General features: G+C 42.5%; 2 protein-coding genes across 4 annotated transcripts in view; both read left to right on the forward strand.

Annotated features, from left to right (window-relative positions):
* The window catches only part of LOC115113149 (acylphosphatase-2-like), a 77844-nt gene extending 73839 nt beyond the window's left edge, over positions 1-4005 (forward strand). For all 3 annotated transcript variants that reach the window (XM_029640446.2, XM_029640447.2, XM_029640448.2), the window contains one exon: positions 3242-4005. In XM_029640446.2, coding sequence (XP_029496306.1) covers positions 3242-3356 — 115 coding nt within the window. In that variant the 3' untranslated portion in view covers positions 3357-4005. The remainder of the gene's footprint in view (positions 1-3241) is intronic.
* A 14820-nt stretch (positions 4006-18825) lies between these two features.
* The window catches only part of LOC115113135 (spectrin beta chain, non-erythrocytic 1), a 131692-nt gene continuing 125828 nt past the window's right edge, over positions 18826-24689 (forward strand). The window contains exon 1 of the mRNA XM_029640425.2: positions 18826-18952. The gene's annotated coding sequence lies outside the window, so the exon portion shown is untranslated. The remainder of the gene's footprint in view (positions 18953-24689) is intronic.

Below are 24689 nucleotides of genomic sequence, written 5' to 3' on the forward strand. Positions count from 1 at the left end.
ATAGATACCTGGTGCCTCTTCAAAAAGCGGGTGATTGTCGGTATGCTGATGGATGCCACATTGGCAAAGGTGTCATCGTTCTCCTCAATGGCCTGCTCGATTTTGGACAGCCGTGTGTCATCCCAGGCCTTCATCATTTCCACCACTGCTGGTCGGTTAACACAGGGCCACATCCATGGGGTCTTGTCAATCCTGAGGGTAGAACAGTGTATACTGTCAATAGATCATACTGTAACATGTTTTGTGAATTTACATGTATTACAATGTCATTTACTGTACATGTAACGAGAAAGCATAGTGCATATCCTGCAGACTTACCTGTTTTCTTGACGAAATGTTCTCATAATCAAATTGACAATTGATCTTCTCAGATTGGGGTGAACTAATCGGGTGGCCTCTGCCATGGTAAGGCCTCTGTTTACCATATGATCAACAACGATGGCCCGGACTTCATTAGATACAACAGTTCCCGCTGTCTGCCTCCCTCTCTCTGATGTCCACCTCTTTGAGGGGCCCCTTGTCCACCTCTCTGAGGGGCCCCTTGTCCACCTCTATGAGGGGCCCCTTGTCCACCTCTCTGAGGGGCCCCTTGTCCATGAGCTCTTTGATTTCTTCTTCTCCCTTGCTGTCTATCCTGCTCCATGTTGAAAGAAAGTGCAAGTGTTTACACACCCCCTTTTATATGGTGACAAATTGTGGTTGCCCCTATGTGAAATCAATTAGCAATAACAAGTGGTTATTATCTATGGTTATCATGTATCATACATGTCATTTTATTAATTTTATTTTTATTGAACCTTTATTTAACTAGGCAAGTCAGTTAAGAACAAATTCTTATTTACAATGGCGGCCTACCACGGCCATGCCCTAACCCGGGCCAATTGTGTGCCGCCCTATGGGACTCCTATTCTCGGCCGGTTGTTGATACAGCCTGGAATCGAATCAGGGTGTGTAGTGACACCTCTAGCGCTGAGATGCAGTGCCTTAGACCGCTGCGCCACTCTGGAGCCCATTAGGAGGCCACATTTAGGTGTTCATACTTTACAAACACACGTTTTATTTCTGTAGTTCTCTAAATCCATATATAGTAGACAAACCAGTTAAAATCTATAGGTTTACCGAACGGTTAAGTGATTAACCATTAAGCGCAATTGGATTAAGTGATGGTCAAATGTATTTAAGCAAATGAGAAGAGAATCATATGAAATGTGTTGTGAGCATTGCATCGTGAAAGGTATTTCCAGATTAAATTACTAATTAGGTTTAGTCAATTGAAAATATGCTTAAAGTTTTGTTTTGAGTTTTGTACTAAGAGTTGTTCAATATTACCACATACTTGTGAAAATAGTAGCAAAGCGATACAAAAAAAAAAACTTGTAACCTTGGCAGAGTTTTGGAAGTCCAACTTCATTATAAACCATACAGAGCCATTAGCCAGCCAGGCCCAGTTAAGATCTGCTCCAGATTGCTCTCCAGGAACAATGCAATGCCTTAGTTTATTCTGCAGCAGAACATTTGTTTTGAAACACATTGAATTCCTTCCCATACACTGGTCTATGTTATCTCATTTCCTCAAGTGTGTGGGAAAAAGGAAATGTCCTTTCCTCTAGAGGCCTGGTCAGTCAGGCAGTCAGGCAGAGTGGATGCAGTGGGTGGTGCTCACTCAGAGACCAGGCCATTATTATCAACCCACCATCACATGGTCAACGTTAGGTCTTGTTATAGCAGTAGTCATTGCTCTCTCGCCACTCTCGCTCTGTCTTTCTCTCTCTGTGACACACACCAGGTTTGTTTTCTTTTCATGTGCTTCTAAAGTGGGATAATTCACTTTATTAGGGGGTGGACTGGCAGGTAGCTTTGCTTGAGAGGTTCAACCTACGAGTCAAAAACATCAGTCCATCTATTACCAGGACAAGAAGAGCAAATGCTTTTAAAAAGGAAAATAGCCACAGACACATCATATAGTAGATAGACAACCCGCCTTATGCTCATACTCTTTTGGGTTCAATCCTCCATTTTATTTAGCAGAGTGATGTCAGGGGAGATGAATATTTACCTGATGCAACGGGCGATTTAGAGCTAACCTCTAAGCCCTGTGATTGCTGTCAAATCAGCAGTCTGTGGGCTGTGTGCGACACTAGAGCAGAGCGGAGCAGAGAATGCAGATGGAGATGTTGCCTCATCCCTCTCTCGCTCTCTCCCTCCATTTCGCTCTCTGTCATTGAGGCGCAATGGGCAGCTATTGCGTTGTGTCTCTGTGATCTGACTGAACTCCCATCGCACCAGACCGTGCTTCAGGATGACCACATGTGGCGCACTGATCCTCTACAATCTCTCCACTAATCTACACAGACTAGGAAATAATGTAGCCCATATCGGTCATGCAGCGACATGATTGACAGGGCCTCAGTCTCCAGGGCTTGACCTACATGCTGTAGAGTAAGCATGTTGCCTGTTGCTCCTCACTGAGGCATGTCTCATGGTAAACTGAGGTTTAGACTTAAGACAGTGCTGAGTTATACAATTCAATTTACTTGATTATGTTTGTGTTTTGCTTTTCCCAAAGTCATTTGTCATAGAGAACAGTAAAGATGGTGCCAAGAAAAACTGCCTCCTATGCACTGTACCGAGGTTGGCTGGGGCTTGGACTCAGGCTGTAGCTGAATCATTTGTCTTTGCTGACAGAGGTTAGGATCATGTTGCTGAACCATTTTCACTAGTGGGCTGAAACAGAGGTTGAAGTTTTAGTGAATGCCCACAGCTGTTTATGACAAAAATTCCAGTTTTGCAAGGGATAGGAGGGACTATATTATAGTGGATACAGTCAATCTAGTGTCACCCCCAAGGGTTGGCCGGCTTTCTTAGAAAGCCTGCATTCCCTGTGTCCATCTGACATGTGACAAGCCTTATTTGGCCTAGGCACTGGTTGCTGAACAGAAGCGTCTCCAGAAAACCTCAGATTCCCTGCTATCTAGAGCGTGTTCAAACTCTCAAAGTTAATTTTAGCAATGGAATGTATGTTCCCAAGCTATAGAGAACATGGTTAGCTGTTGAGCTGATAAACAGATCATGTAGTAGCTTATATTAGAGAAAATAGCCAACACAAGAACAGAGCAGAGTGATCATTCCTTATGGGAAACAGAAGCAGTGTGTTGCCTAAAAAAATGACCATCATTGACATGAGGGTGGTGGATAACAGAACATCTCTTTCTTTCCCTTTTCTATCTTTCTAATTGCGCAGGAAGGTGTGGCTGTGTAAGGAGGGGAGTCCCAGCTGTTCCATCACCCGAGCCTCATTCTCCAATGAGAGATCCATTGACAAGGTGGAGCTCTTTGGCTTCAAGACACGCTTCTGAGGAACTCCCTTCATCCAACGCCACTCTAACCACACCCTCTCCAGTGCTTTTACCACATCAATGTCACCTACGGTCTCTGTGGGTACCACCTTATGTTTCTAAATGCATTGTTTCGTTCCCAACCTTTCGGAAAAATACATTAAAAAAATGTCAAGATTTTTTGAGATGCCTAAATCGATTATGCAGACAGTTTGAAATTGTGTGACATTTAAAAAAAAGTAGAAGCTAATCCAAATAGTTGCTCATCCAAAAGTTGTTTTTCTCATAAATGCATTCCCCGTCTGAACATTTTGAATGTTACATTCAGGCTGGCAGAGCAGCATATATTGTCAGGCAGCTTTGTGCTTTGCAGATTCTCAATGCTTTTCTTCTGAACATGTAATGCAATAAATAAAACCATTCAAGCTCGACGTTATTAGAATTCAATACAAATGCACTATTAAATAGTTAATGGTGTTTTGGGGTGGCAGGGTAGCCTAGTGGTTAGAGCATTGGACTAGTAACCGAAAGGTTGTAAGTTCATATCCCTGAGCTGTCGTTCTGCCCCTGAACAGGCAGTTAACCCACTGTTCCTAGGCCGTCATTGAAAATAAGAATCTGTTCTTAACTGACTTGCCTAGTAAAATAAAAAAATAAAAAATGTGTCCCTTTAAGATAGAGCCTCTTACTGTGTCTCTTTCCTACCTGGTCTCCTCTGGTCCTGAATAATGTTGTGTAAGGTCACGTGATTGTTTACCTAATCCAATTAAACACAGAGAAAGCCAGCCAGTCAGACTGCACCATCATGCTGAGTTGCCAAGACACAACTGGCCAAGTCAGGAGTATTGAATAACCCATTAGAGTTTGTGTGTGCATGTGTGTCAGTGGAAGCTGCTGAGGGGAGGACGGCTCATAATAATGGCTGGAATGGATTAAATGGAATGGCATCAAACACATGGAAATGTTTGATACCACTCCATTCCAACACCATCTCGTCATCACCCAGTCAAGTCTACCTGAGTAACAACATCCATTCTGGTCTGCTTTTTACCCAGCATGCAGTGTGGTGGTAAATCCTCCATGTGAGCAGGAGCAGGGCAAAATCCTCTTATCTGACAGAGAAACTTGATTTAACCCAAGGGCTTATGATCCAATATTGAGCCCAGTCTCCTACTGCTCTGCATGGGAATACAGTCTCAGAGAGAGAGAAGCATACTGTACCTGAGTCTCTCTTCACAGCAGGAGGCTACTGTCCTTACAGCATTCATATTAACCTATCAGGACCCCTCCAGGGATAATGATGCTTGTTATAGATTTAGCATTATCTAATCATGATATAGGGGCAGTGCTTTATCTAATTATGATATATGGGCAGTGCTTTATCTAATTATGATATATGGGCAGTGCTTTATCTAATTATGATATATGGGCAGTGCTTTATCTAATTATGATATATGGGCAGTGCTTTATCTAATTATGATATATGGGCAGTGCTTTATCTAATTATGATATATGGGCAGTGCTTTATCTAATTATGATATATGTACAGTGCTTTATCTAATTATGATATATGGGCAGTGCTTTATCTAATTATGATATATGGGCAGTTCTGTATCTAATTATGATATATGGGCAGTGCTTTATCTAATTATGATATATAGGCAGTGCTTTATCTAATTATTATTATCAGAGACAGGGACCTCGCATTGACCAGTACTTCTTACGAAGCAGCCAGTCAAATCAGTCGAATGAAGCACAGCGACGGGACGCAAACCAAAGTTCGCAGAGCATCAGCACCCCTGTAACGGAGGAGGATAACACAAGTACAGAAATGCCGGTGGATGAACTCACCCAACCACAGAGACCTCTAAAAGAGGAAAAGATCAAAGGGCACAGACCGAGTGTGAAGTGGCCTAAAGCTGTTGAAAAGAGAGAGTGGGAAACAATCAACAACGACCTGACAAAAATCTTGGAACAACAGGTAGGAACAGCAGAGAAAAAGCTTGAAAGGATGGGAGACATTATCTACCACTACGGAGAAGAGCGCTTTGGAGTAAACGAAAGGAGAAGTGGCAAGACACCACCCCCGCCAGCCAAATCTAGGAGGCAGCAGGAGATCGAGATACTTGTCAGAGAGAGAAGGCAGCTGAGGAAGCAGTGGAAGAAGGCCTCTGATGCAGAGAGAGAAGGTCTCATGCTACTCCAAGCAGACATTAAATGTCGGCTGGCAACCTTGCGAAGAGCGGAAAACGTAAGGAAACTTCGTAGGAAGAAGGTACACTCAAGAACACGGTTCTATAAAAACCCCTTTAAGTTTGTCAAAGATCTCTTCGCAAAGGAAAAGTGCGGAATCCTAAAAACTCCAAAGCCTGAACTGGAAAAACATCTGGAAAAGGTCCACCAGGACATGAAAAGGCATGAGCAGATAATCATCCCACATGACATCCCACCTATTCAATCACCAGAATTCAATCTGGACACTGACCCTCCAAAATGGAGGGAAGTACAGAACGTTGTCCGAAGAGCAAGAGCGGCCTCTGCTCCCGGGCCTAATGGAGTACCATACAAGCTCTACAAGAACGCCCCGGATGTTCTACGCTTTCTTTGGAGGCTCATGAGGATAGTGTGGCAGAAGGAAATAATGCCAAAGGCATGGCGAAGGGCTGGTGGTGTGCTAATCCCGAAAGAGAAGGATGCGACAGACATCAGTCAATTCCGACCAATCTCCCTTCTCAACGTCGAAGGGAAGATCTTTTTCAGTATAATAGCACAGAGGCTGTCCACTTATCTGGAAAGGAACAAGTACATTGATACATCTGTACAGAAAGCAGGCATTCCTGGTTTCTCTGGTTGCCTGGAACATACTAGTATGATTTGGCACCAGATCCAAACAGCTAAGAAAGACAAGAGAGACCTCTATGTCATCTTCCTCGACCTGGCCAATGCCTTTGGCTCAGTTCCCCATGAACTCCTCTGTTAATTCTTCAACATTTTCCACGTACCAGAACCCATCACTACACTGGTAAAGGCCTATTTCCAAGACCTGCAATTGTGTTTCACAACACCTGACTTCACAACAACATGGCAGCGCTTGGAAGTAGGCATAATGGCAGGCTGTACAATTTCTCCTCTGGCCTTCACTATGGCCATGGAAGTCATCATCAGGGCATCGAGATGGGTGGTCGGCGGTGAGAGAACTAAGGAAGGGCTCCGTCTCCCACCTATCCGAGCATACATGGATGACATGACTACACTGACCACCACTGCAGCATGCACCAGGCGGCTACTTGCAAAACTGCAGGATAACATCAAGTGGACCCGGATGAAAATCAAGCCAAGCAAATCTCGAAGCATCTCCATAGTCAAGGGACAGCTTAAAGATGTGAGGTTCTGCATTGGAGATGACCCGATACCAACGGTGTCTGAGCAACCCATCAAGAGCCTGGGTAGATGGTACAACGAAAGCCTCCGGGATAAAGATCAAGTTCAGCAAGTAAGGCAGGACATCGCCGACGGTCTTGAGAACATCAACAAGACCCTACTGCCTGGGAGGCTCAAGCTTTGGTGCCTACAGTTTGGACTTCTCCCCCGGGTAATGTGGCCACTCACCATCTATGAGGTCCCAATAACAACAGTGGAGAAGATGGAGCGAACCATTACCTCATACGTGAAGAAATGGCTGGGTGTCCCACGATGCCTGAGTAACATCGGCCTCTATGGCAAAGGGGTCCTTGAACTACCTCTTACAAGTCTAACGGAGGAGTACAAGTGCTCTAAAGTAAGACTTCAGATGACATTGAAGGACTCCAAAGACCAGACCATTAGCAAGGCTGCACCTCCCCTACAAACTGGACGGAAATGGACATCATCCAAGGCTGTGCAGCAAGCAACATCAGCCCTGAGACACCAAGACATTGTGGGGAATATCCAGCATGGAAGAGGAGGCTTTGGCCTGGCAGCAAAGGCAACAACATCTGAACGCAGGAAGCTGGTGGTCGAGGAGGTGTGCAGACAGGAGGAGACTGCAGGAAGTGCAAAGGCTGTCTCTCTTGCTAAACAAGGGCAATGAACGCGGTGGGAAGGCCTGGAGAGGAGAAAGATCAACTGGAGTGAGCTTTGGCAAATGGAGGCAAGTAACATCAGCTTCATCATAAGAGCTGTTTATGATGTGCTTCCATCACCAAAAAATCTACATCAATGGTATGGCGAGGACTCGACCTGCCCCCTCTGCCCAGCTCCAGCGACTCTCAGGCATATAATGACAGGTTGCAAGACCAGCCTCTCACAAGGTCGCTACACCTGGAGGCACAATCAGGTCCTCAAGAGCCTGGCTGCAGCACTTGAGACCAAGAGGAGTGCAAACAATTCATTACCTCCAAAAACAAGCAATCCCGTCAAAACAACAACATTCATCCGGGAGGGACAGAAAAGGCCCAAGTATCCTCCTACGAAGCCAGAAACTGGACACCTAGCCATGGCCCGGGACTGGAAGATGCTTGTCGATATTGGCCAGCAACTAATTTTTCCATCTGAGATTGCTTCTACCAACCTTAGGCCAGACATGGTACTCTGGTCCCCTTCACGAAAGGCTGTGTACAACATAGAACTCACAGTCCCGTGGGAAAACACTGTTGAAGAGGCCTACGAGCGTAAGAAACTGCATTACACAGAGTTGGCAGCAGACGCAACTCAGCGTGGCTGGAATGCAAAAGTCTGGCCAGTTGAAGTGGGATGCAGAGGATTCGTGGCTTCTTCGAACCATCAGGTTGCTGAAAGAACTTGGAATCCATGGACAGGCTCTGCGGCAGACCGTCAGAGCAGTTTCTCAAGCAGCTGAAAGAGGCAGCCAGTGGATCTGGATCAAACGGAAGGACCCTTGCTGGGCTATAACTTCATGACCCCCCACCCCCACCTGAGAACCCAATTCAGATCCCTCCAACTTGAGGAGGGCATATGAGGTATGTGGTCAGCTGTAGGGCTGGCTCAGGGAAGAGGACGCCCCTGCCTTGCATAGTCCCGTGGGACATCTTAATTGGGCATGGGACACAAGCTAAGGCTTGATCACCCTTTAGCTGGCCACCTTTGATGAGGGTGTTTAGTGATTAAAGGCCGAAACACCCACTGATTCGAAGGCACACTACTGAGGATGTGTCCCAAAATTGACATCTTAACCCAGTCTAAGAAATAAACCTCCCATGCCACTCTGTCAACATCACGGCAAATCTCATGTGAGTGCATTCCATCTATTGGCACAATGGACAGTTTTTAACATCTCGTCCCGTGTTTTATGATTCTATGGGCAGTGCTTTTTCTAATTATGATATATAGGCAGTGCTTTATCTAATTATGATATATGGGCAGTGTTTTATCTAATTATGATATATGGGCAGTTCTTTATCTAATTATGATATATTAGCAGTGCTTTATCTAATTATGATATATGGGCAGTGCTTTATCTAATTATGACATAGGGGCAGTGCTTTATCTAATTATGGTGTAGGGGCAGTGCTTTATCTAATTATGATATATGGGCAGTGCTTTATCTAATTATGGTATATAGGCAGTGCTTTATCTAATTATGATATATGGGCAGTGCTTTATCTAATTATGATATATGGGCAGTGCTTTATCTAAATATGACTTTATCTAATTATGATATATGGGCAGTGCTTTATCTAATTATGATATATAGGCAGTGCTTTATCTAATTATGATATATGGGCAGTGCTTTATCTAATTATGGCATATAGGCAGTGCTTTATCTAATTATGATATATGGGCAGTGCTTTATCTAATTATGATATATGGGCAGTGCTTTATCTAATTATGATATATAGGCAGTGCTTTATCTAATTATGATATATGGGCAGTGCTTTATCTAATTATGATATATGGGCAGTGCTTTATCTGCTTATGACATAGGGGCAGTGCTTTATCTAATTATGATATATGGGCAGTGCTTTATCTAATTACGATATATAGGCAGTGCTTTATCTAATTATGATATATGGGCAGTGCTTTATCTAATTATGATATATAGGCAGTGCTTTACCTAATTATGATATATAGGCAGTGCTTTACCTAATTATGATATATGGGCAGTGCTGTTTAATGTCATAGACAGACAGGTTTAGAAAGTGGGGGCTTCTTGGTCAATGACTAATTGTTTAAGTGCCCTTTGAAGCCTCATGTGAAGGTTTTTTCCTGGTCTCAGATGATTGGATAAAAGCCTTTAGTCTCCACTACGCCCCACCCCCACCCTTCAGACAGGATCTCATATAGTAAAGATCAGTGGCACACTTAAAGTGACCAGGTAGCCTAAGCAGTCCCATTTCCTCAAGTCCATTACTACACTTGGGAACGGGGGTGTAATGGCCACTTAACAACAGGGTGGAATGGAGAGACTGACCAAGGTAACTTCTTGATACAGCAGTATGATAACCCCACCAGTGCACACACATCACACCCACACAAGTCTCACTTATGCTTCAATGTTCAGTCACAAGATGCTCTCCACCCACTCATAACAGTATGTTACACACTGAGTGTACAAAACATTATGCTTTCCATGACATAGACTGACCAGATGAATCCAGGTGAAAGCTATGATCCCTTATTGATATCACTTATTAAATCCACTTCAATCAGTGTAGATGAAGGGGAGGAGACAGGTTAAGTAATATGTTTAAGCCTTGAGACAATTCAGACATGAATGGTGTATGTGTGCCATTCAGAGGGTGAATGGGCAAGACAAAATATTTAAGTGCCTTTCAACGGGGTATGGCTGTAGGTGCTAGAACAGGTCCACCGATTTGTGTCAAGAACTGCACCGCTGCTGGGTTTTTCACGCTCAACAGTTTCATGTGTGTATCAAGAATGGTCCACCATCCAAAGGACATGCAGCCAACTTGACACAACTGTGGGAAGCGTTGGAGTCAACGTGGGCCAGCATCTCTGTGGAACGTTTTTGACACCCCGATGATTTCAGGCTGTTCTGATGACAAAAGGCGTTCCAACTCAATATTAGGAAGGTGTTCCTATTGTTTTGTACACTCAGTGTATAACTCCTCAGTCTAAAGAGCTGTCTGTCCATTGTTTTCTACAGTACAGTGTTTGTCCCTGATATATTGCAATGCTCAGTAAATCATTCCTAACTGTGTCCAGTCCAAAACACACCACCTTCATGATGTTCTCAGTACCCTCTCTCTCCCAGTGTGAGTAGGCTGGATGCGATGCGGAGTGTGTTGCCATGCCACCCATTCCCAGGACCTTTCTCACTGGAGCCTCTGCAAGGACAAAGGAGGAGGCCCTCTGATTGGAGGTGGCCAAAAGCAGTGGATTTATGTCCCATGTGAATAGGACATGCACCACTAGAGAACCACTCATTTTGGCCCCAATCCGCTACAGTTACATAACCTATACAATCCCCCATTCAACGCAGTCTTCAGCCTTTGTCTGTGTGGTGTGGTATTTATCCCAGTCCTGGCGTTTCCATGACAATGAGTCAGCGGTGTGGCATTGAATCACAGGCTGTGTATTGTAACTGTACGTTAATAGCCACCAGTGGTGCTCCTACATGGAAACAGTACAGGGGCAACTCTCCTCTCTGGAAAAAGCTATCCATCACTAATGGGGAGAAAAGGGCACATTGCTGCTTGTGTCGTGGCTACAGTGTAGGAGTACATTCTTCCCATCCACACACACACACACACACACACACACACACACACACACACACACACACACACACACACACACACACACACACACACATATATATATATACACGCGCACACACGCGCACACACACGCGCACACACTAAATACACACTAAATAGGACTGTGAACATACCCGCTCTCACATACAGTACGTACAACAACAAAAATGCCCACACATCCTCCTACTCAGATACTATCAAATGTGACAAAACACTATTATGTAAGAAGAGCTATACAAGGAACAAGGGGACAGTCTTTAGCCCATCAGGTAGGAGATCAACTTGTTGCATATGTTAATAGTAACAGCCCTATATCCCTTCACCATCGAGAAACCCTCTGTAGCTCCGTCGTGTTTGACTGTGTGCATTGTTCAGTGTTTGGCTTTCATGCTTATTAGTCTCCCACAGTCTGCGCCATCACTGACACAAAGCCATGCTGCCTGAGGGCCAGTATTTCATTACCAGTCATTTTGTCAAAGGTCCTCACTGAAAGCCCCCCATCTGATTGCATCAACATAGAACCAGCTCCAACATAGAACCAGTAATTATGTTATATTCAGCCAAATATTTTAATTATATTGTAAGTAAATGTATCGACCATCATCTTGTCTCTATTTTGGAGTAATGCAGTGATATTCCATGGTCATGCCATCAAATGCCCACTGGCTTGAAGCCAAGCGCAGGCGGATGGAGGCAGAGAGAGAAAAGAGGAGAGGAGTGATCAGAGTGGAGCAACACCGTGCACCCAGACCACCCACTCTTCACTCAGAGCTGCGCCACGTCTGAAATCAGACGTAGAATATCTGCCCCCTCGACCTCTTCTCTCTGCTCTTCTCTTCTCTCTTCCTCTTCTTTCTCCTCCTCCATTTCACACACAGACCACTTCCACGGCAACCAACAGAGCCAACTCGCACCAGTGGCCATGGTAACCAAACCATGTGGAAGGGTTTCGGAGAAACTAGAAGTGCTGAGGCCTTTTCCATCCTGTCTCTCTATCTCCTAGCACTCCTTACAAAAGGGCTTCGCAATCAGCTGCTACATAATAAAGGTGCTAGGATCTGATGAATATCTCACAAAGAATGATATTGGTCATATTGTTGTGTGGGTAAACTCAATGGCAATGCAGACTCTTAATTGGAAAACTGTGCTATATCTTTTTAAGTGGTCGAAGAAATCAAACCAAAGCAAATGCTATTTGTCACGTGTCGTATACAACAGGTGCAGACCTTACCGTGAAATGCTTACTTACCAGCCTTTAACCAACAATGCAGTTTTAAGAAAATACGGGCGAAGAAAATATTTACTCATTAAACTAAAGTTTAAAAAAGTAACACAATAAAATAACAATAATGAGGCTATATCCAGGGGGAACCGGTACCGAGTCAATATGCGGGGTTACAGGTTAGCCGAGGTAATTGAGGTAATATGTACAAGTAGGTAGGGGTAAAGTGACTATGCATAGATAATACACAGAGAGTAGCAGCAGTGTCAGCAGGGGCGTCACTGCAAATAGTCCGGGTAGCTATTTGTTTAATTTTTCAGCAGTCTTATGGCTTGTGTGTAGAACCTGTTAAGGAGCCTTTTGGACCTAGACTTGGCGCTCTGATACCGTTTGCCGTGTGGTAGCAGAGAGAACAGTCTATGACTTGGGTGGCTGTAGTCTTTGAGCCTTCCTCTGACACCGCCTAGTATAGAGGTCCTGCTACCCTCTGTAGTTGCCATACCAGGCGGTGATGCAACCATGCTGTCGACGGGGCAGCTGTAAAACCTTTTGAGGTCCTGGGGACCCATGCCAAATCTTTTCAGTCTCCTGAGGGTCAATAGGCATTGTCGTGCCCTCTTCATGACTGTGTCTGTGTGTGTGGACCAGGTTAATTCATTAGTAATGTGGACACCAAGGAACTTGAAGCTCTCGACCAGCTCCACTACTGCCCTGTCGTTGTGAATGGGGGCGTGTTCGGCCCTTCTTTTCCTGTAGTCAACGATCAGCTCCTTTGTCTTGCTCACGTTGAGGGAGAGGTTGCTATCCTGGCACCACATGACCAGGTCTCTGACCTCCCAATAGGCTGTCTCATCGTTGTCGATGATCAGGCCTACCACCGTTTTGTCATCAGAAAACGTAATGATGGTGTTGGAGTCGTGCTTGGCCACGCAGTCGTGGGTGAACAGGGAGGACAGGAAGGGACAAAGCACGTGAAAGCAGGGCATCACTTAGTGGTGTCAAAACATTGAGAAAGTTCCCCCTCACTCTGTACTGTTTGTACACTGCTCTGATTCATTGCTTATGGAATGAGTCTGATGTATGCCAGACTTTCCAACCAAATCCCATTATTTCACTGCTTTGGCTGACAGAAGCTCAACATGACCACAAAAACACAGTATTTTCTCCCTCTCTATGAGTCCCTCATTACCAGTGACCAAACATTCTCAGTGCCTCCACAGTAAGCTCTAAATGACACAAATTATTATCCATCCATACCATCTATGTTTTTACTTTTCTCTCTATATTACCATACATCGGGGGCGGACATCGTCAACACATCACTTCACCTGTCGTTAAGAGTGTGCTGAGAGGAAACGGTTGCTAGGCAACTTACAAACGTTCCCGGCTAAGGCCAACTTTCTTGTACCAACATTTCACAGTGATTTCATTGTGGGGGCGGTATTAGTAAAGCTGAGAATATATATTGTCACCTTGCTTGAGCTATCATTTGAATATACAGTATTTTGCTTCATCTAAGTCTATTGTGCAAAAGCAAAGCTGGGAGCAATTACGGAACATTTTCTGTGCTGTAAACTATGTGGAAAATGGAGTAGTCCTTTGTTCTCTCTCAAGTCTGACCTAAGTGAAAGTAATTTTCTTGTAATGTGGTTCAGACTAGAGAAAGGCATAACCAGCCCTGTGTTAGGTCTGTTTGATCGATTGCTTTGACATGGGTGATGTTTAATTCCTATTCACTCCTATTTGCTGTTGGACAGAAGACGGACCTCTGGCCTTCTCACAGTCTCTCGTTTCATAACAAACATGGCAGTGCCTGTTCACTATGGTGTCTGGTGTCTGAATGGAAATACTCTATGTCATCATGAACGCTGCTGTCTCCTTAAGCTGACCAGATCCAATTCAGCCAGAGAGAATTATAGGACCCCCTCAAGGTCATCCAGAAAAGTTATCTTGAGAAGTAAGTTGACATGGTTCCAACTACATACTGTAAGAGGAACAGTGGTAGTCTCTTCAAATACGATATCTATCTACAGTGCATTCGGAAAGTATTCAGACCCCTTGACTTTTTCCACGTTTTGTTACGTTACAGCCTTATTCTAAAATAATTTCCTTATCAATCTACACACAATACCACATAATGACAAAGCAAAAACTTTTTGGGGTGCAAATGTATTAAACATTTAGAACTGAAATACCTTATTTCCATAAGTATTCAGACCCTTTGCTATGAGACTCGAAATTGAGCTCAAGCGCATCCTGTTTCCATTGATCATCCTTGAGATGTTTCTACAACTTCATTGGAGTCCACCTGTGGTAAATTCAACTGATTGGACATGATTTTGAAAGGCACACACCTGTCTATATAAGGTCCCACAATTGACAGTGCATGTCAGAGCCATGAGGTCAAAGTAATTGTCCATAGAGCTCCGAGACAGGATTGTGTAGGGGCACAGATCTGGGAAAGAACACAGTGGCCTCCATCATTCTTAAATGGAAGAAGTTTGGAACCACCCAGACTCTTCCTAGAGCTGGCCGCCAGACCAGACTGAGCAATCGGGGGAGAAGGGCCTTGGTCATGGAAGAGACCAAGAAATCGATGCTTGAGTGACCCAGCCAGACCCCAGACTTGAACCCGATCTAACATCTCTGGAGAGACCTGAAAATAGTGGTGCAGCAATGCTCCCCATCCAACCCGAAGAGCTTGAGAGGATCTGCAGGCAAGAATGGGAGAAACTCCCCAAATACAGGTGTGTCAAGCTTTTAGCGTCATACCCAAGAAGACTCGAGGCTGTAATCGCTGCCAAAGGTGCTTCAACAACGTACTGAGTAAAGAGTCTGAATACTTATGTAAATGTGATATTTCAGTCATTATGGGGTATTGTGTGTAGATTGATGAGGGAAAAAACGTTAATACACATTTTAGAATAAGGCTGTAACGTAACAAAATGTGGAAAAAGTCAAGGGGTCTGAATACTTTCCGAATGCACTGTCAAAAAATTGAAAACTCAAGGAGACTAATTTCTAAATATGTTCATTATCCTAATTGTATTAACCAAGTGGTAAGGTATAGTAACAACAACAAATCAGTGGTCCTCAAATGGACTTAAGCATGGACTTGTCTGGTAGCAATTACTGCATTGTTTTGTGATCCAGCTGTGAGGCCATAGGACTGGGATTACTCATACTTCCACAGTGAGCGCAACATCCGCCACAGGGCAACAATGTCTGTCTGAGTGTTGCTGTCACTGACTACACAGCAGGAGGGACGAATTTCTGCCTGCTGGACAGTTCCAGGACTGCAGCCAAGATGGCTCTTCCTGGTAAACACATCGTCATGACAACCATACTTCGATCTAGCACAGAGATGAGTTACAAATGTTACCTTTCCTTCTGTATTTATTGAAAGCATAGTAGGCCTACTGTAAATTATGTGAGAATACTTTACATACATAATGAGCATGACAATGTCTGAATAAGTTACTGCAGAGAAGGGAAAGCACGTTAACAGACTACATATAATTCACTCCATGTAAAGAGGTTGGACCCTGTCCACTCAGACCCTTCAGCGTGCACATGCACGCACACGCCCCATGTGAGGAAACGGGATGTCCTGACCCAAGCTTGTCTCACTTTCTCAACTCCAGATGTTGGAAGCAGTGGATGCTCATCAGAACCAGAGATGTGAGAAAATGGTGTGTTCAAACAGATGGTTCTGAACCTCTGTCCAGAGCTATACCCCATACGTAGCATTAACAGACATACAACTCTCCTGCTGTAATACCTCCAGCTGACACCAGGCCCATGGCCCTGCGTGTCACAGTACCACTGACTCTGCAGCAGCTGGGCTACACACACTGTACTCCTCTAGTGGACTCATTTGTTAAGTTGTTATACTTTTGTATGACTATTTTTTTAACAGTTTTCTATATACAGTATTTGTGATATACAAAACACATATGGTGGGAATCTTGAAAGCTTCTTGTGCCCGTGTCAGAGTTGCTTCACGTACAGTGTTTTCTGTCATCAAATAAAAAATAATCGAATCCAAATCAGATTTATTGGTCACATTCACGTGTTTAGCAGATGTTATTGCGGGTGTAGCGAAATGCTTGTGCTTCTAGCTCCAGCAGTGCAGTAATATCTAACAAGTAATATCTAACAGTTTCACAACATATACCCCAAATACATGTACATCTAATTAAGGAATGGATTAAGAATATACATATACATATATGTCAGGGCTGTATTGGACTAAGATACAGTGGCATAGTATAGAGTACGATATATACATATGAGATGGGTGATGCAATATTCACACACAATTAAAGTGACTAAGATACCGTAGAATAGTATATAGTACAGTTTACACATATGAGATGAGTAATGCAAGATACGGAGACATTATTAAAGTGGCTAGTGTTTCATTTCCTTAAACAGATTCTGTGACACAGTCCATTACTTTACAGTACCTGTACCTCATTCACATGTTTAGGATTTCAGTGTTCTCTCTCTATAACCATTTCATGCATTAAAATGATGGCTAAACATTCTCTCATATTTTTTAATGTCTCTCTATTTTGATGGAGAATAAACAAGAAAGCTTATTCCTAGAGACATAATTGGATTTGTTTTTTGGAAATCTTTCTTCTGGGCTGCCTGTATTTCCTTTTGGGGTTTTCTATAACACACCGTTTTTCAAATCTGCCTTTAAAACATCATCTACATCTGAATGTATCATTAAACCACGGAATCTTTGAAGAATTTCCACAAAGTATTTCCAATGTGTAGACCCCTTTAGGTTCCATGAGTCCACTCTGGTGACTCTTTAGTACTCACACAATTTTCTTTGGCTTGAGCTTTTACCAGTCCTGATTTAATTGAGTTGAATCATTCTCAGCTGGTATAAATGTATGTAACATGATACATTTAATTAACCCTTTAAACATGTCAATTTCACCCGCAACTGAGTTTTAAATCACTAAAATCCTATTTAACAAAAACAAATCCACCATGACCCTTCATCTAGTCCTCTAGGTAATAACCTTGTAAAACGACAAAACAACAAAAAAAAAACACTACTCTGTACTTGACCTGTAGTTGACTTGTATTTGACATGCAATTTGTCCTTTGACCTTGACCTTAGTGCTAGAGACTAATGGTTTTCTGTGCAGTAAAGGTCTCACCACGATGATCACAAGGATATAAGTATGCTATCCTTGGGATGTTCAGAGGCCGAGGGACAGATCTGAAGTTTGGCTAAACTTTTGCTAAAAATGTCATTTAATTAAATGTCATCCTTTGATTGATTTACAACTTTGGTAATCAAACATTTTGATCAACATTTTGAACAGTTGGGTCTAAAAACGAAGGGGGAAAGGACATATGAAAGAGGTAATTCCCGGCACAGGAGGTTGGTGGCACATAATTGGGGAGGACGGGCTCATAGTAATGGCTGGAGCGGAATATGTGTTCCCCCAGCATCTTCCTGTGATTCCCAGCTACTGGAAAATACATTTTGGGAGGTTAAAACCATATATTTATGATCTTGGTGTACTTACTGTACTTCCTATATGGGTCAAATTGACCAGTGGTCAATACTTTAATGTACTACTTAAGTCGTTTTGGGGGGTAATTTACTATTTATATTTTTGACAACTTTTACTTCACTACACTCTTATAAAAAAGGGTTCCAAACGGGTTCTTCGGCTGTCCCCATAGGCAAACCCTTTTTGGTTCCAGGCAGAACCCTTTTTGGATCCCTCTGTAGAAAGGGCTCTACGTAGAACCCAAAAGGGTTATTCAAATGGTTCTCTAAGGGGACAGCTGAAGAATCCTTCTAGGTTCTAGATAGCACCCTTTTTTCTGAGTGTACTTTTTACTCCATACAATTTCCCTGACAGCCAAAAGTACTGGTTACGTTTTGAATGCTTAGCAAGACAGGAAAATGGTCCAATTCATGCACTTATCAAGAGAACATCCCTGGTCATCCATACTGCCTCTGATCTGGCAGAATCACCAAATGCTTCTTTTGTAAATTATGTCTGAGTGTTGGAGTGTGCCCCTGGCTATCTGTAGATTACAAAACAAACAATGGTGCCGTTTGGTTTGCTTAATATAAGTGTGAAATGATTTATACTTTTACTTTTGATAGTTAAGTATATTTTAGTAATTACATTGACTTTTGATACCTAAGTATATTTAAACTTTTAGACTTTTACTCAAGTAGTATCATTTTAAGTTACAGTATCATTACTTTTACTCAAATATGACCATTTTCTACTTCATCCACCACTGAAATTGACCCGGAGCATAACTCGCGTGGCATATAGCCTTTTCGAACATAAGGGCAGGGTTGAATTTCAGTGGCAGCATAGCGATATAGACCGCAATAAATCCTACTTTTATTTTCAAACAGGTCAATTAAATACCCCAAATCACGCCTGTGGAGAGATGTTGACGAAGTAGCGCTGCGTAGAACCCACTTGGTGTGTGAATGAGACCTTGCGGGCGAAATCTCCGCCCCTTGTTGAGATCGTGCTGCAGTTGGCAGTGCTGTTGCAGCAAAGGAGGTGGAGAGGATTCTTCCATCAGGATTCTACGTTTTGGTCGTCCAGTCTCTGGCTTCGTGCTGTTTGCAGCCTTCTCCGCGGTGAAGTTCATTGCGAATTTGTTGATTGGTAAGTTTTATTATTTTATTGAGATAGGCTATTGGGTGGGTGCTCTTCTCGTTAATCTAAACTATGCGCAGATTAGGGTGTGAATAATTGTTTCATTGTATCTAGCATCAGTTGCAAAAATATGGAAAGGGGACAGATTTTTTTTTATATCAACGTTGCTAGGGATGCAATCATACGTTGAAGTTGGTTCCTGTTCTTCTATTTACCCCGTAGACGTTGTTTTTGCTTGGAACGCTTATCAGATATCTATTGTATTTGTGCAGCATAGTGTTTTTGAAAAGGCCATTCAGAGCTTCTATGAATCAGTTAGCCACTTCGCAGTCACAGAAGTGCGCCATGTTAATATGGAGGGTTAAGAGTGTATAGATAACGGTATACACACAGGAGCCTACTGCCTTTTGAAGAGACGCAGGCGTAGTCGCCCTGTATGTAGACAGATTGCAACGCTGATTTCAAATTGAAATTGTGACATTCAAAGCAAAATCATAGAATGTATTATATTAACTGTGCGTAATGATATTGAATTGGCGCTCAGATGTAATTATATCTTGATAACTTGAAACCATTATGTATAAGATATTATAGGCGATAGGTATCCATCACTGTAGACATAATGTCACATCTTAATCAGTGCTGTCCGCTACATGTGGCGCGAGGCTACCCTTTGATGTTGTCGAGTTAAAAACATTCAGCGACTTCATGTCATTGGCACAATTTAAATCACACCCGAACTGCTAAAACTACCATTTGGTGGCAAAAATCCCCCATTTGCCTCACATCTTCACAGGTTGGTGCCAAATTAGGTTGTATCTATATTGAGCGAAGTGGGCTTTGAGGCCTTTTAATTGGTTACGAACGCCTTGTGATTATGAGACATCCATGGGCTTTGCTCGCCCTTGTTGCACTGACTGTCGTGATGCAGTTCGGTCGTAAATCATCGCTCTGCTGCAGCATCACTATTGGGAGTAAGCGGGCCTCTTGCTATTGAATATTAATATTTACCACACCATTTCACAAACCCGTAATACCCATTTAGAGTATGGGATACTGCTCCATTAAGCCATCCAAGAGGAAACAGTAATGCGCATAGGCTATACGTCAATAGGTCTCTGCTCAGTTGTTAGGATGGCTAGCATCATAGGCCGTTGGCCTACTTGTGAACCCTTGGTGATAGTTTATGGTTCGCTGTGCTCTAGTATGAGTATGACTGTGATTAGAATGATCAAAGAGTGTATCTTCCATTTATCTCTATCTGTCTTTGTCTCCATCTTCTCTTGTTTTCTACATATGAACCAGAGCAGTATGTGTTGCAACAGTATTTAGTGCAGACACTGGGTAACGCAGTTTCTTTGGACTTCGGAACCCCTGCCCAAAATATTTAATAAAATTGAATGCATCAGCCCGACAGCCACTCAAAGTATGGACTACTGATCACTGTCCATGGTGCTGAAATTGCGACATGTCTATGCGACTGCCGATCAAATCGATGATGGGCTTTCTGTGGTGCCAGGGCGTGTACCCTATAGCTTTGCTTTAGCTAAAGGATACATGTTTATTGGTAGGCCTATTGGTTGATTATTTTCTCATGTTAAGCCTAACATTTCACAAAGCTATAGTACCTCAAGGCTGCGTTTTAGACTGCTGTCTGGTGGCAATAATGTAATTACTTGTTCATAATTAAACCTGGAAATTCAAACATTGCAGATTGTGAAATGTATTTTTGAAAACAAAAAAGCATACAAAAGCATACGAATTAGCATACTAATTAGTACTGATTAGCATACTAATCAGCAACCAATAGATGTAAAAAGAAATATATACAACTGTCCTGTATAGCCTACCTAAACCTGCATTGCACAAGTCGTCCTTGCACGCTCTCCCAGCTTGGATAGAAAGTAGTTGTGCATGCAACCAGTTTATTATTAAAATAAAACAAATAAAACACTAGCTTACTAGGGATTGTTTCATTATGCAGTGTAACCTACTATCTATAGTGCCTTCGGAAAGTATTCACACCCCTTGACTTTTTCCATATTTTGTTGTGTTTTGTTGTGTTGTGCCGGAATTTAAAATGAATTACATTTAGATATTTGTCACTGACCTACACACAATACCCCATAATGTCAAAGTTGAAATTTTTTTTAAAATATATTTGACAAATAAATAAAAAATGCCTTGAGTGAATAAGTATTCAACCCCTTTGTTAAGGCAAGGCTAAAGAAGTTCACGAGTAAACATTTGCTTAACAAGTCACATTATACGTCATACATTGTATTTAACATGATTTTTGAATGACTACCCCATCTCTGTACCCCACACATTCAATTATCTGGTCCCTCAGTCGAGTAGTGAATTTCAACCACAAAGACCAGGGAGGTTTTCCAATGCCTTGTATAGAATGGCACCTATTGGTAGGTGGGTACAAAAAAAGCAGACATTGAATATCCCTTTGAGCATGGTGAAGTTATTAAATACACTTTGGATGGTGTATCAATACGCCCAGTCACTACAAAGATACATGCATCCTTCCTAACTCAGTTGCCAGAGAGGAAGGAAACCGCTCAGGAATTTCACCATGAAGCCAATGGTGACTTTAAAACAGTTACAGAGTTGAATGGCTGTGTTAGGAGGAAACTGAGGATGGATAAACAACATTGTTGGTCCCATGTTTCATGAGCTGAAATAAAAGATCCCAGACATTTTCCATACACATAAAAAGCTTATTTCTCTCAAATGTTGTGCACACATTTGTTTACATCCCTGTTAGTGAGCAGTTCTCCTTTGCCAAGATAATCCATCCACCTTACAGATGTGGCATTTCAAGAAGCTGATTAAACAACATAATAATTACACAGGTGCACCTTGTGCTGGGGACAAAAAAGGCCACTCTAAAATGTGCAGTTTTGTCACACAACACAATGGCACTGATGTCTCAAGTTTTGAGGTTAACGTGCAATTGGCTTGCTGACCGCACGATTGTCCACTAGAGCTGTTGCCAAATAATTTGAAATTCTCTACCATAATCCATGTCCAAAGTTGTTTTAGAGAATTTGACAGTATGTCCAACTGGCCTCACAACCGCAGAGCACGTGTATGGCGTTATGTGAGCGAGCGGTTTTGTGGTTTGCTCAGTTCAACTTTGTGAACTGAGTGCCCCATGGTGGCAGTGGGGTTATGGTATGGGCAGGCATGAGCTTCGGACAGTGAACACAATTGCATTTTATCATGATGAGATCTTGAGTCCCATTGTCGTGCTATTCATCTGCCGTCATATTTCAGCATGATAATACACGGCTCCATGTCGCAAGAATCTGTACACAATTCCCGGAGGCTGAAAATGTCCACATACTCACCAGACATGTCACCCATTGAGCATGTTTTGGATGCTCTAGATCAACATGTATGACAGCGTGTTCCAGTTCCCGCCAATATCCAGCAACACTCGCACAGCCATTGAAGAGGAGTGGATCAACAGTTGAACATCTCTGGAGAGACCTGCAAATAGCTGTGCAGCAACACTCCCCATCCAATCTGACAGTGCTTGATAGGATCTGCAGAGAGGAATGGGAGAAATTCCCCAAATACAGGTTTGCCAGGCTTGTAGCGTCATACCCAAGAAGACTGGGCTGTAATTGCTGCCAAAGGTGCTTCAACAAAGTACCCAGGAAAGGGTTTAAAATCTTATGTAAATGCAACATTTCAGTTTTTTTATTACATTTGCAAAAATCTCTAAACTTGTTTTTGCTTTGTCATTATGCGGTATTATGTGTTGATATATGAGGAAAAAAACGACTTAATCTATTTTAGAATAAGGCTGTAATGTAACAAAATGTGGAAAAAGTCAAGGGGTCTGAATACTTTCCGAATGCACTGTACTAGAGGTCGACCGATTAATCGGAATGGCTGATTAATTAGGGCCGATTTCAAGTTTTCATAACAATCGGAAATCTGTATTTTTGGACGCCGATTTAGCCGACTTTTTAGTTAAAAAAATAAAATAATAGTTTTTTTACACCTTTATTTAACTAGGCAAGTCAGTTAAAGAACACATTCTTATTTTCAATGACGGCCTAGGAACAGTGGGTTAACTGCCTTGTTCAGGGACAGAACGACTGATTTTTACCTTGTCAGCTCGGGGATTCAATCTTGCAACCTTACAGTTAACTAGTGCAACGCTCTAACCACCTGCCTCTCATTGCACTCCACGAGGAGCCTGCCTGTTACGCAAATGCAGTAAAAAGCCAAAGTAAGTTGCTAGCTAGCATTAAACTTATCTTATAAAAAACAATCAATCAATCATAGTTATAACTATACATGGTTGATGATATTACTAGTTTATCTAGCGTGTCCTGCGTTGCATATAATCGATGCGGTGCGCATTTGCGAGAAAGGACTGTCGTTGCTCCAACGTGTACCTAACCATAAACATCAATGCCTTTCTTAAAATCAATACACAAGTATATATTTTTAAACCTGCATATTTAGCTAACAGAAATCCAGGTTAGCAGGCAATATTAACCAGGTGAAATTGTGTAACTTCTCTTGCGTTCATTGCATGCAGAGTCAGGGTATATGCAACAGTTTGGGCAGTCTGGCTCGTTGCGAACTAATTTGCCAGAATTTTACGCAATTATGACATAACATTGATGGTTGTGCAATGTAACAGGAATATTTAGACTTACGGAACGGTTCCGTATTTCACTGAAAGAATAAAACTTCTTGTTTTCGAGATGATAGTTTCCGGATTCAACCATATTAATGACCTACGGCTCGTATTTCTGTGTGTTATTATGTTATAACTAAGCCTATGATTTGATAGAGCAGTCTGACTGAGCGGTGGTAGGCACCAGCAGGCTCGTAAGCATTCATTCAAACAGCACTTTCGTGCATTTGCCAGCAGCTCTTCGCAATGCTTAATTGCGCTGTTTATGACTTCAAGCCTGTCAACTCCCGAGATTAGGCTGGTGTAACCAATGTGAAATGGCCAGCTAGTTAGTGGGGTGCGCGCTAATAGCGTTTCAAACGTCACTCACTCTGAGACTTGGAGTGATTGTTCCTCTTGCTCTGCAAGGGTCGCGGCTTTTGTGGAGCGATGGGTAACGCTGCTTCGAGGGTGGCTGTTGTCGATGTGTTCCTGGTTCGAGCCCAGGTAGGGGCGAGGAGAGGGATGGAAGCTACACTGTTACACTGGCAATACTAAAGTGCCTTTAAGAACATCCAGTAGTCAAAGGTATATGAAATACAAATCGTATAGAGAGAAATAGTCCTATAATTCCTATAATAACTACAACCTAAAACATCTTACCTGGGAATATTGAAGACTGATGTTAAAAGAAACCACCAGCTTTCATATGATCTCATGTTCTGAGCAAGGAACTTAGACGTTAGCTTTCTTACATGGCACATATTGCACTTTTACTTTCTTCTCCAACACTTTGTTTTTGCATTATTTAAACCAAATTGAACATGTTTCATTATTTATTTGAGGCTAAATTTATTTTATTTATGTATTATATTAAGTTAAATAAGTGTTCATTCAGTATTGTTGTAATTGTCATTATTACAAATAAATAAAATAAAAAGAATCGGCCGATTAATCGGTATCGGCTTTTACCGGGCCTCCAATAATCGGCATCGGTATCGGCGTTGAAAAACCATAATCGGTCGACCTCTACACTGTACATCTCCACATATCTCCTTTAATAAAGTCAATCCAACACAGAATTTCCCTGTGAGT

This window comes from Oncorhynchus nerka, linkage group LG28 (genome assembly GCF_034236695.1).
Source record: "Oncorhynchus nerka isolate Pitt River linkage group LG28, Oner_Uvic_2.0, whole genome shotgun sequence".
NCBI lineage: Eukaryota > Metazoa > Chordata > Actinopteri > Salmoniformes > Salmonidae > Oncorhynchus > Oncorhynchus nerka.